The sequence below is a fragment of the Andrena cerasifolii genome, chromosome 4 (assembly GCF_050908995.1).
Source record: "Andrena cerasifolii isolate SP2316 chromosome 4, iyAndCera1_principal, whole genome shotgun sequence".
Lineage (NCBI taxonomy): Eukaryota > Metazoa > Arthropoda > Insecta > Hymenoptera > Andrenidae > Andrena > Andrena cerasifolii.
In genome coordinates, this window is record NC_135121.1 from 10970600 (window position 1) to 10983318 (window position 12719).

The following is a 12719-nucleotide window of genomic DNA, read 5'->3' on the forward strand; positions in this document are numbered from 1 at the left end:
AGAAAGTTGCATGATGCATGAGTGTCTCGTGGTGCATGGATGCAACTGCAAATCGAGTTACTTTTGAAACCCGCATTGTGAAATAAAAGTTTGTCTAGCCCTGAGAAATTCATCGGTTCAGTGAAGTGTGTGCATGGCATAGTGCATATTATCTCGTGATTTCTCAATTTCATCGATTACTGGACCATGTGGGAGGCCTTTTAATTTAACAGGATTCCATTCAGATATACCCGTTACTTAGAAGACTTTTTCAGAAACTGGAGGATGTTTAAAAACAGAAAATGATTTTGTAATCGTGTGCAACGCGATTGTAGAGTCAGTGCCTGTGCCTGCCAAAAAGTGTTTCATAGAGTACCGTGCCTCTACGTGTTAGTGATGTGAACGCGAATTCCCATAAGGTGATAGGTCTATCGTTTTAGCCTATACTTCGCCGATGTTAGTAACTAAGGGGGAGAAACAAGTATCTCACTCATATTTCTCCAAATATTCCTGCAACTATTCACTTACACTAAGTTCAACTAAAACGTATTTATACATTATAAATAATACTACGTGATATGTATAAGCATTAACATTAATGTATCGAACGATTAAACATTGAGAATAAAAGAGAATTCAGTCGGCGCAGAAAATCATTTGCAAATCCAAGGCCAAATGTTACAAATTGCTTGATATCTCGAGTTCTATCGATTATAGTTAATAATTATTTACACTGGGCGGTTATTGTAAATGTTGTTAACATTATTTGTCACAGCAATAGCCACTGGAATGGATATTTTAGCCGAAAATCCATTTTTGCCGAAGAATTCGCTGGATTTCGCAATTGTAACTAACCGTCGACCTTGTTTTGATCGGGGGACATCATTCCTCGAAGTCTACATAAGGAGCTCACAGATCTTCATGTACTCAGTCGTCGTCGGTCCTCCGGACTTGAAGGACTTCCGGGAACCCTGGAGCTGCCGAGCCACCTGGATCCACTGGACTTCCTGGGGACCTGGTTCTTCCTCCCCCTCCCCCCTGGAGCTGCCGAGCCACCAGGATCCACTGGACTTCCTGGGGACCTGGTTCTTCCTCCCCCTCCCCCCGGAGCTGCTGAACTTGCTGGGGACCTGGTCAGGATTTCAACCCTGGTTCTTCCGCCAGCCTCTCGCCCCTCTGGCCTGGGTTCGTTTATTCGCTTGGTGCTGATGAAATTTTGGGGTTCGGTAAGTCATTTAAAATTTTATTGTTTTGCGAATGTCAAATCTGATTTCTTCGGTCGTTTTCCATCATCTGTCCTATTTCCATGCATACTTTCGAGAATTTTGCGCGAGTCGTTCTATTTTGTGTATTTCTTCGATGGGTTTGCATGATTTATTTTATTTGATGCATTTCTTCGATGGGTTTAAATGATTTATTTCATTTTCGTGAATTTCTTCGATGGTTTTCTCTGATTCATTTCATCTCGTCGACGTCTTCGATGGTTTTTCCTGATTTATTTCATCTCGTCGATGTCTTCGATGGTTTTCTCTGATTCATTTCATCTCGTCGATGTCTTCGATGGTTTTCCCTGATTCATATCATCTCGTCGATGTCTTCGATGGTTTTCCCTGATTCATTTTATCTCGTCTATGTCTTCGATGGTTTTTTTGTGACTTCTGTCACTCTGTCATGCATCTCATCGATGGGTCTACATTCTCTGCTCTTTCCTTCAAGTACTTATCTCTGCGGTGGTTTTGCATGCTCGTGCGTGCTCTGCTGTTGGTCGAAATTATCTCGATCGTCTCCAACTCAATAAGCTTTTCCTTAATTTCTTTCCAGGCCGACCACACCGTTACTAACATATAGTAGTTGATTGTTTCAGCTTTTCAGGTTCACCGTTACTCGGGGAATGGAGTTAATAACACGATATATTTAAAAAGAAACTAGTGAAAAGTGATAGTGAAAAGTGATAGTGAAAAGTGATAGTGAAAAGTGATCGTGCAAAGTGACAGTGAAAGAAGACATCTAAGGAAGCCTAGGCTAATTTATTATAGTATGAAGTATTTAAGGTCCCATGTAAAATTGCCAAGCAGTCACTAAATCATTAACTTTGTTGTTCGTTTATTGGCTCCTCATCTGTGATGAGGAGGTTACCGCTGCTTCCGTTTGCGGAAGCAAGTGACTGAGCATGGAATCGGTATGGGTGGATCAGTTTCATCCCTTGGTGTTCTTGTCCAAAGGGAAAAGTTTCGGGCGTAGGGGGTGCACCTTTTGGTACACTGCCTGCGTAAGTCACCCGGTTCGATTACCCAATCTCAGTGTTGGACGGCTTGAGTCAGGTCAAGTGTTTGCTCCTGACGAGTCGCATCGGAGCAACAGGAATCGTCTGGGAGGCGCCGAGCGCTTTTCCCTTTCGACTTGGACAGCAGGGTGGTAGGAACTGTGCCGTCCAATACTTGTTTCATGCTTACCCTTCGCCCTTCCTTCTTTCCTGAATTTCTTTTAATCGAGTGATTGCTTGGCAGTTCCCTAGATTCTATATCTAAACCGAAGGGATCGATGGAACTTTGTTTCCATCCATCTCTTTGGTTTAGTAGGCTTCATGTACAGGGAGATCGATGGAACTTTGATTCCATCTATCTCTCTACGGGTCTCCAAGCGCAGCAACCTCCTCGCGGTGAGACCTGGTAATCGGTGGGAACCGAGCCGATGGCTGCGATTGTCAAATATTCTAGTCGTATATAAGAATTTCTTTAACTTGCAATACTATGTAACTTAAAATGTTGTTCGATTGTTCCTACCGAACCCCAGAACACGAATATAGTGTTAAGATGGAAGAATAAGTGCAAGTTGGAATATTTCAGCGAGATACTGGAACTGTTGAGTTTTTCACAATTTTTAAAGTCCTCTCTGCTTCAGCATTTTATTGAAATATACAAAGTTACAATTCCTTTGCGAGGTATTCCACGTTACATCATGAAAGCATGTCTTCCACAAAAAATGTTGTTGTTTATATAAATTTGTTTTGCGTTAAATAAACCGGAATAGGACAGCAAGGTTAAAAGACGAATGTGATATCGTTTTATTTTCTTCCTCCGTTCTTTTCCGTTGAACGAAATATGTTCATAAGACGATTTTTAAATTGTTACTCTAACAGAAACATTTGTAAATCGCGGGCATTGACTCTCAAAACATAAACTAGTTTTACTCGTGCTTAATTCTAGTTCCTACGACGCGTAGCGTTACAATCTGTTTTGAGACTTCACCGGTAACGTTGCATGCGACACTAAAATGGCAAGGGGGTCCTAGGACCCCCCAAACCGGTGACGGAAAAATGCATTGGTCGATAGGTCTATCCTATACCACGCCTGTGTTCTTACAAAAGTATTGTAAGTTAAAGAAATTCTTATATCCAAATAGAATATTTGACAATTGCAGCCATCGGCTCGGTACTTACCGATTACCACGAGGAGGTGCTCGTCTGTGGTAAGAACAATTTTAGTGGCCTTTGGCTAGCTAATAATTCTTTTAATCGTCAAGTGATAAAAAGCTTTCTCGCGCGATGTTACCGACAGGATGGCTCGACATTCGTTTCTCTAAAAACTTCTGCTATGCCCCGGTAGGGCAAAAACTGCGGCGGTAAACAGTTCTGCATTCAAATGTTTGCTCCGAAACTTTCCACATAACACAATAATTGCAACAAATATTTACCGTGCATTATCGCCGCGTGCATTCAATCTCGTTTATTGCAATTGGATGCCTTTTCCTGTTTCATTTGTGCACAGGCATTCAGAGGGCAACGACTTTTGCCGTGTGCCTGAATTTCAAATTGCTGCAAAAAACTTCAGGTAGCAATTTCCACAAACATGCACCTTCTCCAGTAAATATGCAGGTGTGCATGCACATTTGCCGAAGAATAGCTCGAACTACTCATATCCCCCGTATATTTTAGACTATCGTGTCATCCCCTTACGGAAGTGCTCGCAAAGCCGCACGTAACACTTACGCTGTCGCGAAGTTTAAATCGCCGTCAATCATCGCGATCCTCCCACCATAAGACAATAAGTGCCACTTATGTGATCGATCGACGTTCCATTCGACAGCTGGCAGGCATATTTTTTCTTGATTCCACGGAGCGCGCGTCCAGTCGTCCTGGCAAGTACGGATGGAACCGTGGCGGATGTGCCTTCTCGACAACGATTCGGTTTGACAGGCGGTAAAATTCTTTCGATACGAATTTTCAATTCGTGGCTTTGAGGGCGATGGATTTCCAATTATACGGTGGCGAGGAATACGAGAAGCTGATCAAACCCATAATGCTGACTGGGAGAATAATTTCTATTTGGCCGCTGGCAGAGGACAGTGCCAAGTCTACGGTGTTCCTCAGGCGGTTTCATCTGTTCTGCATGTTTTTCCTGGTAAGAGCTTCCTTGAATCGAGAGGCGTTCGATTGAACGTTAATCTCGAGGTGTGTGTAAAGACGATACCTCTTGATAATTGGAAATCTAGTCCTAAGAATCTTTCCCGACTAAGCATAGCAAAATGAAGTGTCAGTGGAGATTGAGCCAGTGGATTTAACGGGCGCCCGACGAGCAGTTGCCATCTTTTTCCTTAAATCCGCCACTAGATCGAGCGCATTCATTCGGATGTGACTTTTCAGGTGGTGACGATGTCGATCGCGGTGACGGCTGACGTGATTCACAATCTCAACGATCTAGACGAGGCGACCGAATGCGCCTTGATCTGCACAGCCTTCTACCTGTGCGTGGTTCGTTTAATAGTTTACACGATTCATCAGAAGGACATGCTTTACGTGGTGAACACGATGAAGGCGGATTGGACGAGGTCCTCGTACGAGGACAGGAGTATCTTGGCGGAGAAGTCGTTGTTCGCCTTTCGGCTCGCCAAGTACTTTATCAGCACTGTGGCCGTTACGATTGTGATATTCATGTGCGCTCCCATTCTGGAAGTAAGTGTAGGAACTTTAAGAGATCGCTTGGGCACTTACAATTAGACTGCGTATATAAATTGAATTGCCTTGGTTTAATTAACCCTTCGTGGTCACGCGGGGTGTATAGGTCCGTACCCCAGGATATGCCTTTGCCGATATTTCTGTAAGTGGCGATATTTGGGTAATGGACCCTATGTAACCAATCCGTGATTTTAAGAAGGTGTGGCCACCTATTCACTTCGTAATCAGCAATCCAATGGAATACCAGTCTGCGAGTAATTCTCTTCTGTTGCAGATCTACTTGGCAGGGAAGACCAAGATGCTGCCCTTCCGCGGTTACTTCTTCGTCAATCAAACCGTGTCCCCGATCTTCGAGTGTCTTTACCTATTCAACGTGACAGCGGGTGGCTTCGGCGGAAGCATGATCGCGGGCGCGACCAGCTTTAATCTAGTGGTGATAATGCACGGGTCGGCGAAGTTCGCGGTTTTAAGAAAGCGACTGGAGGCACTGAATGGCGGGGATCCTGATTCCACCTCCGCCATGGTGGACTGCGTGATTCGCCATCAGGAGGCAATAGAGTGGGCTTCGCTTGTTCCTTTAGCAATTTATTTTAAATTACCAATACCACCGCGACGCTGTCTACGGGGGTGGATGTGTATATAGGTTAAATAGGTTGCAAATTTTGGGAATGGCAAATTTTGAGGGGAGATAAATTTTTGGGAATGGCAAATTTTGAGGGGAGATAAATTTTTAGGAGCGGCAAATTTTGGGAGGAGCGATAAATTCTGGGGAGTGGCAAATCTTGGGGAGCATCAAATTTTGGGGAACGCAAAAGTTTGGGGAGCGATAAATTTTGAGCGAAACAAATTGGAAATTGTTCAAACACAGAGGCTTGAGACAACTTTAAAAACAATTAATCTTTTGTCACGTAGCAAATTAGCATTAACTCATATCTGAGTTGCCATATTGAATTAATTTTAAAATTGTCTCAACTATTTTAAATTAAAATGTTGACAATATTCCACACAAATGGCGGCAGACTTTTCTTTATTAACGTTAAAGCGTTTCCTTTAAACTCTGAACCGTTACAAACAGAATCTCGCAATAGTTTCCTATATTCCTAAGCTAAGTGAAAGTTGAACGATGTCGAGGCACCTTTTCCTCTCTTCTATCGATGACGAATGCGCGGGACTATTTGGAGCGATCCGTTTGCAGGTACGCAGATGCGCTGGAGAGGATCATTAATGTTCTGGCTTTGGGGCAATTCGTCATTAGCACCGGGCTGATCTGCTTCGCGGGATTCCAGATCACCTCGGTGGGTTGGGTGGGTTCGTTGCGCGGTGTCGAGGCGTCGTCGATAAAACGTAACCTTTCCAGATGATGGAGGACAAGGGACGTCTGATGAAATATTCCACCTTCTTGAACTCCGCCGTCCTCGAGCTGTTCATGTTCAGCTTCAGTGGGAACGGGCTGATCGACGAGGTGACAGAGAAAACTGCTCCTTTACTCCGACGAAACGTCGTCGCGCCAGAGATCCCTCATAGATCATTGTCCAAGCTGTACACCAGGGCTAGTCACGGGGTTGGGGGGCGGGGAGGGTGCAGCGGATGCAAGGCACCCCTGCCGGGGGTGTACACTGGCCCCAGAGAATGGAAAAACGAAGAAATGAGAAAGTAAAAGGAAAAAATCAGAAAAATTTTCATTTGATTAAAATTTATTTAATTTCATAAACCAACTTGAATTTCACGCTCTAAACATAGAACTGACAATGCCATGGGCACACCACAATTGTGGCGATGTGGTGGTAAGCATATGATAGTATGCGACGGCTGTTCAAAAAGAAAGCAGAATATAATTTCTAATGTGATCATATAATACAATAATCTAATATTATTAATGATATGGCAATGAAAATGTCATATATTTAAACATGTTAACGTTTATCTGTTGATTTCATTTATTTTATTATCTTTATTATTATTATCTTTGAGAAATTCTTTGGGGCACCCTTACCTTTTTTTGCATCCGGGCCCCTTTATAGAGAAGGCCGGCCCTGCTGCGCACACTCTATCGCAAGCTTTGGTATCGCATAAACTAGTCAGAATTACTATCTAATCCTAATCTACCTTCAAACATTCCATCGAAATAATCGCTAATTAACAACGAAACAGAGCGCTGCAGTGGGCCAATCCGCTTACAGCAGCGGCTGGATAGGCAGCCGCTTCAATCAGAACCTTCGTATCATGATGATGCGCTCGAGGGTCCCCAGCACGATAACAGCAGCGAAATTTTACAGTATGTCCTTGGAGAGCTTCTCAGCGGTGAGTGGAAACGTTCTTTCAACCCCTTCGACGCCACCCCACCTGCTTTTATACCCGACCATCTAATCTGTACCCTCTCTGATCTCAATATCAACGACTCCCATCGGGAAGGGGTAGAAGAATCGTTTGTTGACAGGATTTCCTGTAATTTCCAGGTCCTGAGTACGTCGTTCTCGTACTTCACGGTCCTGACGGCCGCCAATGACGACTAATGGCCGCCGCGATGATCGTAGACGCTCGTACAACACGGTTTTACGATTGTACACGGAGTCCCTTAATGACTCAGCTTGCAGAGAATATACTACAGTCATTCCACTAGCCTGAAAATATCCGAGCTTCTCAAAGTCCACGTTGGCTTTCGCGTTCGCCGCTGTGTAGAGATAAACAGATTTCGAAGGTGTATCGACGACGACGTTTGGTTCTAGCTCGAGGTTATAGACAGTGGGGGTTGCTCTGTAAACAGATTTTCCAATAAAGTCGCGATCGTAGCTGCTGTCAGTGATTAGTTGAATATGTGTTCAATAGTCGGTTGGTTAGGGAGCATTTATAAGGGTAGGTTTCCTTAAGGGGTTACGCCTAAGTGGTCAGCTTGCGGAAAAGAACGCGATTTTCGGGAATTGCCGCGAGAATAGCTGCTCTTCATTTATTCTTTTTATGTTTTTCTATAATAGATTTAGTGAAAGTTTCTCCACATACCCATGCACTTTTAAAATAAGCGGATAGTTGTAAAAAATATACAGTAGATATTCCACAAAGAATTCCCGAAAATCGCGCTCTTTTTCGAAAGCTGACTAGGCATAACCCCTTAAGGGGAATCCTTTGTTTTTGTCTAAAAGCATAGAAAAATTGTGGGAATTTTTTTCGAACAAACTAGCGATTCGATTCATCTGAAATTTGGACCACGTTTTTATGCATCTTTGAAGAAGTTGCAGTTTTTGTTTAATAAACGTAGGAATGCAACTTCTAAGAGACTGCATCTTCTTCAAAGATGCATAAAAAACAGGGTCCAAATTTCAGATAAATCGTATAGCTAGTTTTTTAAAAACAATCCCAAACTTTGCTATATTTTTACCCAAAAATTAGGATTCGCCCTTAAGAGTTAGGGTCACGAGACTCACGAGTCAGGGTAATCAAACAGGCGAATACAACTTTTATGGTAGCATAAACACGGAGACCCTTGTTGCTGGAAAGCAGACAAAGAATTTCAATCCAATCATCTTCAACTACTCCAAGATGAAGTACATCCACAATCTAGAACGAATGCTCTGCCAAAGGGATGAGAGACCCCAGGAAGAACACCCTCGTCTCCGGTGACGTTACAGTCCCCGCGATGTCACCCGGGCCATCGAGACAGGCACTCGCAGGAGTTTGGTGGAAACGTAACGAGTTCGGCCTGGTTCTCTCTGGGTGGGGTAAAACATGAGCGAATGGTCTCGGGAGCGACTCGAGGGTATTTTCATCGCAACAGTACAACACGTGCACCCGGCCAGTGCACGCACAAGACGGCAACCTCTCGGGTGCTCCTATTCCACCGTGCATCGTTCGCGCTCAGTGTCCGCCGTGCAAAAATGTAACAGCGAAGAGTAACCGAGAGTCCCATCGCTGTCGCGTCGCAGTTGGGTCGTCGAACAACGTGGGCCAGGTGATGTTACCGATCCACGGGATGGCAATATGGCGAACATCAAAGTGGCCGTGCGCGTAAGACCGATATCCGCCAGGTGAGCACACGTCCCAGGTTGCACCTACCTCTCACTCGACTAGCCACATTTAATTCTCAACTGTCGAAAGAGAATCGGTTCCCGCTTAGCCACTGTGCTTCAGCATAAACTACTTCCGATTCACAGCAAAGTGGAAGCTTGAGTGCGAGGAATGGGGCAGCGAAGGTCAAGGTGGAGGAAGAACGGGCAGTTTTGAAGCCTTGCTAATAGGATTGCGCAGGCATAGGAGCCCGGTAACGGAGGCGCCGTCTGAAATTTTACGTTCCTTGCGAGCTGCCTTTGCCATTAACTTTACGCTCGGTTCTGGGTGTATTTTAAGAAGCAGCAAAAAGCGACGGAGGCGTTACCGGCTCTCCTTCCCCATGCTCTATATAAGCGCGTCTTTGGAAGCGGAGGTCAAGGTTCACCGGTGCAATTTCATTTTTTTTTTTTTTGCGAAACGCCAGTCCTTACGCCCGTTTACGACTGGTTTATCGACTGGTGCCTGGCGGTAACACACGGCCCCGAGATAATTATTTCGGATCGTGGCCCAGCTTTCGCGCGGGGAACGAACGGGGACAGGGACCTGGAGGCGGATTTATAGGGCTACGCGGTGCGCCTTTGAGCCGCCACTTATGAACTCGTTTCTATACTTAGCAGAAGGGGCCGGAGCGCCGGGGAGAGTAAGACAAACTAACAATTGCTCGGGAAACGGAGGTAATAAGTCGTGCCGACGTTGAAGTCGCTGGCTACGAGAAATCTTCGATCTCAAACGAAGTAGCATAACAGCAGTTTCCAGAAAGCTCACAGTGATTTTCACTTTTAAAAAAACCAAGTCGTATCTCTGAACTCTGCGACCGTTCCTCTTCGAACCACGAGACCAGAGGGTCAGAGAGCCCCGCGTCCCTTTCACTCGAGAATCCTCCAAGAAACAACAAACTCCCTCTCCCCGTTGCCACAAGAAACAAACCCCCACGGTTTCCCCGAACCAGAAACCAATAAAATCCCATAAAACTGCCGCCGTCTGTACCGCAAGCCGCCGGACGTGTCTGCCCTCCGCGCAGCGTCCGACGCGTGTATTTAAAGAATGGTCCCTCGCTCCGGCCCGCGGTCCAGGGGATGTCCTAAAGGATCGACCGATCCGCGGAGTGATGAACGCGGCATCGTAGGAATAGCGCGACACGCGGATGACACACGACTCGACGGTTTAACGACTCCAAGAGGAGCAACGAGAGGAGTCCGCGTCTAGAATAACACCCGACTCGGTCGGTCCCCTGGCGCTTCCAGCGTGGCTTCATGGGCGAGGAAGGGCGAAGGGAGGACGCGTCGGATAATAACAGCGAGCGCTATTCGCGTACGCGCCTCCTCCAGCTTCATTCAAGACCTCCTCGTCGAGGCTTCCTTGCGGCTCCGTCCTGCCGGCCGATGCCTCGCGCCGTTTGCCGGTCGGAGTGAGTGAACGCGTCCCGCCCCACCTCCGGGCATAACGGGCACGTTCGCGCTTCATTCAGAAGTTGATCGGCGCTGCTGGTAGCACTCGCGTTTCGATAGAGATGTGGCTGGTCTTCCGTCAGGCACGTCCAGGGTGTCGATGATTGATGGAGCGATGCTGGGGGTAGGCTCGCGTGAATGGAGTTACGCGCCCAGCTTCGCGGACGTCGATTCACTTCGGTACTTCTGACGGCAGCTATTATCCGATCAGAAAATGGATCCGCTGTGATTCGGAAAGAGGAGCTCGCCTGAAATGCAACTAACTTGCATGATGGACACCGGAAGCCATCGGGTTTAGTGGCTTGACCCAGAACGATCCGCTCGTCCAGGTATCGGGCACCGCGGCTTTAACTCCGCAAAAACGCGACTGGTGGCACGAAATCGGGGTGATTAGACCGAAATCGGGGCGATAGGATCACGCGAGGAGCCGAGGTTAAAGCACCGCACGCGTCACACGCACGCGAGGATCGTATGTGATGGTACTGCTACTTGTCCCGTCACGACAGACGAGGACCACGGGTTCGCGAACGGATCCGCTGGAATCGCCCCGAGATCCGCGTAGATCCGACGATCCATTCTGTCCCCTGGCCTCTGCACGGTTTTCCGATAGATCCCCTTGGAGATCCAGCACCCAGGGGCCGCACCTCCTGGACCATCTCCCGGAAACTCCGAACAGAGAGCCTGACTATCCCGGGACAGTTAACTCGGTGCTATCTGCTCCCTTTCTCGATCTCCATCGGGAGATACCTTCTGCTAGCCGGGCGATTCGAAGGGGGTGATACGTACTGGGAGGTGGGTTTGCGGCTCATGATGGTAATTGAATCGCGAGGCCGGGGGAATAAAGTTACAGCACTGGAAATATTTATATCTAGAGACGCGGTAGCGTCTCGACGCCAAGTGTAATATATAAAAAAAGAAGTGCAATCAAAATGAGCTGCAAGTACATAAAGGTGCTTTCCAACTGCGCTATTATCTTCTATTCTTTGGTGATTTATTTGATTTCATGTACTTGGCGTAATTTTGTTACTTTTTTCAAGTTTTTTTACGGGGATTTATATTTACCTAGTGCGCACAATTTTCACGGCAATACGATTGATAAAATGATTCGTATGCAACTTATTTTTGCAATAATATTTTCCCAGTACCTACTAATAATAAGAGAGGTATAAGCGACAACGTGTTCATTGGATTGCTGCGATAAATAATCCCGGTGATGTTCGATCGACGATCGATAGTTAAAAGACCCTAGATTCTTTGATAAAGGTGTGACAGGGGATGGAGGGTTTGGGAAGGCAGGCTGCAGTGCAAAAGCGACGAAAAGCGAGGCACGGTGGATGCACCGCTTCTGGATGAATCGATTCCCGCGGAGCGTGAAAAAATGCTCCACGGGACGAAACAAGGGACAGCGCCCCTGCTGGCCTCGACGAAAGGGGTGAAAAGTGGACGAAAGCGTCGACAAAAATTTGTCGTCGTGTCTCGTCGTCGCTGCCCTCCACCCCCCCGTCACTGTGACGAATATTGCGAAACACTCGGGTGCGCTCGGGAATCGTTATTAACCGACGCGCTCGATTTAACCGGTGCCTGTCGAGGGGGAAGCTGAAGGGTTCGTGATGTTCGATCCAGGGAGGTGAGTCTGACAGGGTCGACGGTGGTCGTTCGCACGGACTCGAGCGGGATCTCTCTGACGAACCTGAAGGTGTCTTCGAGCAAAGCTGGGGACAGCCGCGAGCGGACGCGGCGATATGGTTTCGACTACTGCTTCGATTCTTCCGATCCAGAGGCGGAGGGATTCGCGGGCCAGGCGAGGATCTACGAAACCCTCGGCCAAACCGTCCTCGACGCCGCTTTCTCGGGATACAACTCGTGCCTGGTCGCGTACGGGCAGAGCGCTTCTGGGAAGACCTACACGATGACGGGAACCAAGGTACCATATTTCAATCCTTACTAATTGCCTCGATTGATTTCTTAATTGAGAAATCACGCACACGTGGCAGCGGCCGCCAAAGTGTTAGGGTAAACTAGCCGAGTATAACGACCTCTCCTAACGTGAGACCTCAGCTTATCTCCGCTACAGAACTCTTGGATGTCATAGCGATGTTATTTTTTTACTAACTAACCGTGTATTAGTTGTTTCGTCCGCACAGTGGCATTGCAATCAATCGAGCGTCTCGAGTAAGCACATATTTCTGAAATACGTTGCAGAAAGTTTTTGAAGTGCTGTTTCGCTTTTTTTAAAAGCCACGCCATGTGAAATAGCCAATAGGAAGCCGCCTTTTTACCAACTTGGAACCAGCAGG

The 12719-nt window shown here is 46.7% G+C and overlaps 2 protein-coding genes across 3 annotated transcripts in view; both read left to right on the plus strand.

Annotated features, from left to right (window-relative positions):
* Window positions 1-3643: 3643 nt before the first annotated feature.
* On the plus strand, window positions 3644-7628 carry LOC143367843 (odorant receptor 13a). Of its 2 annotated transcripts, XM_076810067.1 has the most exons (7): window positions 3644-4379; window positions 4622-4930; window positions 5208-5491; window positions 6129-6228; window positions 6291-6395; window positions 7085-7234; window positions 7390-7628. In XM_076810067.1, exons 1-7 carry the CDS (start codon window positions 4224-4226, stop codon window positions 7444-7446), a joined length of 1161 nt encoding a protein of 386 aa, XP_076666182.1. In that variant the 5' UTR covers window positions 3644-4223; the 3' UTR covers window positions 7447-7628. The 2 variants fall into 2 exon arrangements, with proteins under 2 accessions (XP_076666182.1, XP_076666181.1); XM_076810066.1 differs by lacking the exon at window positions 7390-7628 and having other exon boundaries at window positions 7085-7324.
* An 802-nt stretch (window positions 7629-8430) lies between these two features.
* The window catches only part of LOC143367813 (uncharacterized), a 28971-nt gene continuing 24682 nt past the window's right edge, over window positions 8431-12719 (plus strand). Inside the window, exons 1-2 of the mRNA XM_076809994.1 lie at window positions 8431-8952; window positions 12046-12346. Coding sequence (XP_076666109.1) covers window positions 8906-8952; window positions 12046-12346 — 348 coding nt within the window. The 5' untranslated portion in view covers window positions 8431-8905. The remainder of the gene's footprint in view (window positions 8953-12045; window positions 12347-12719) is intronic.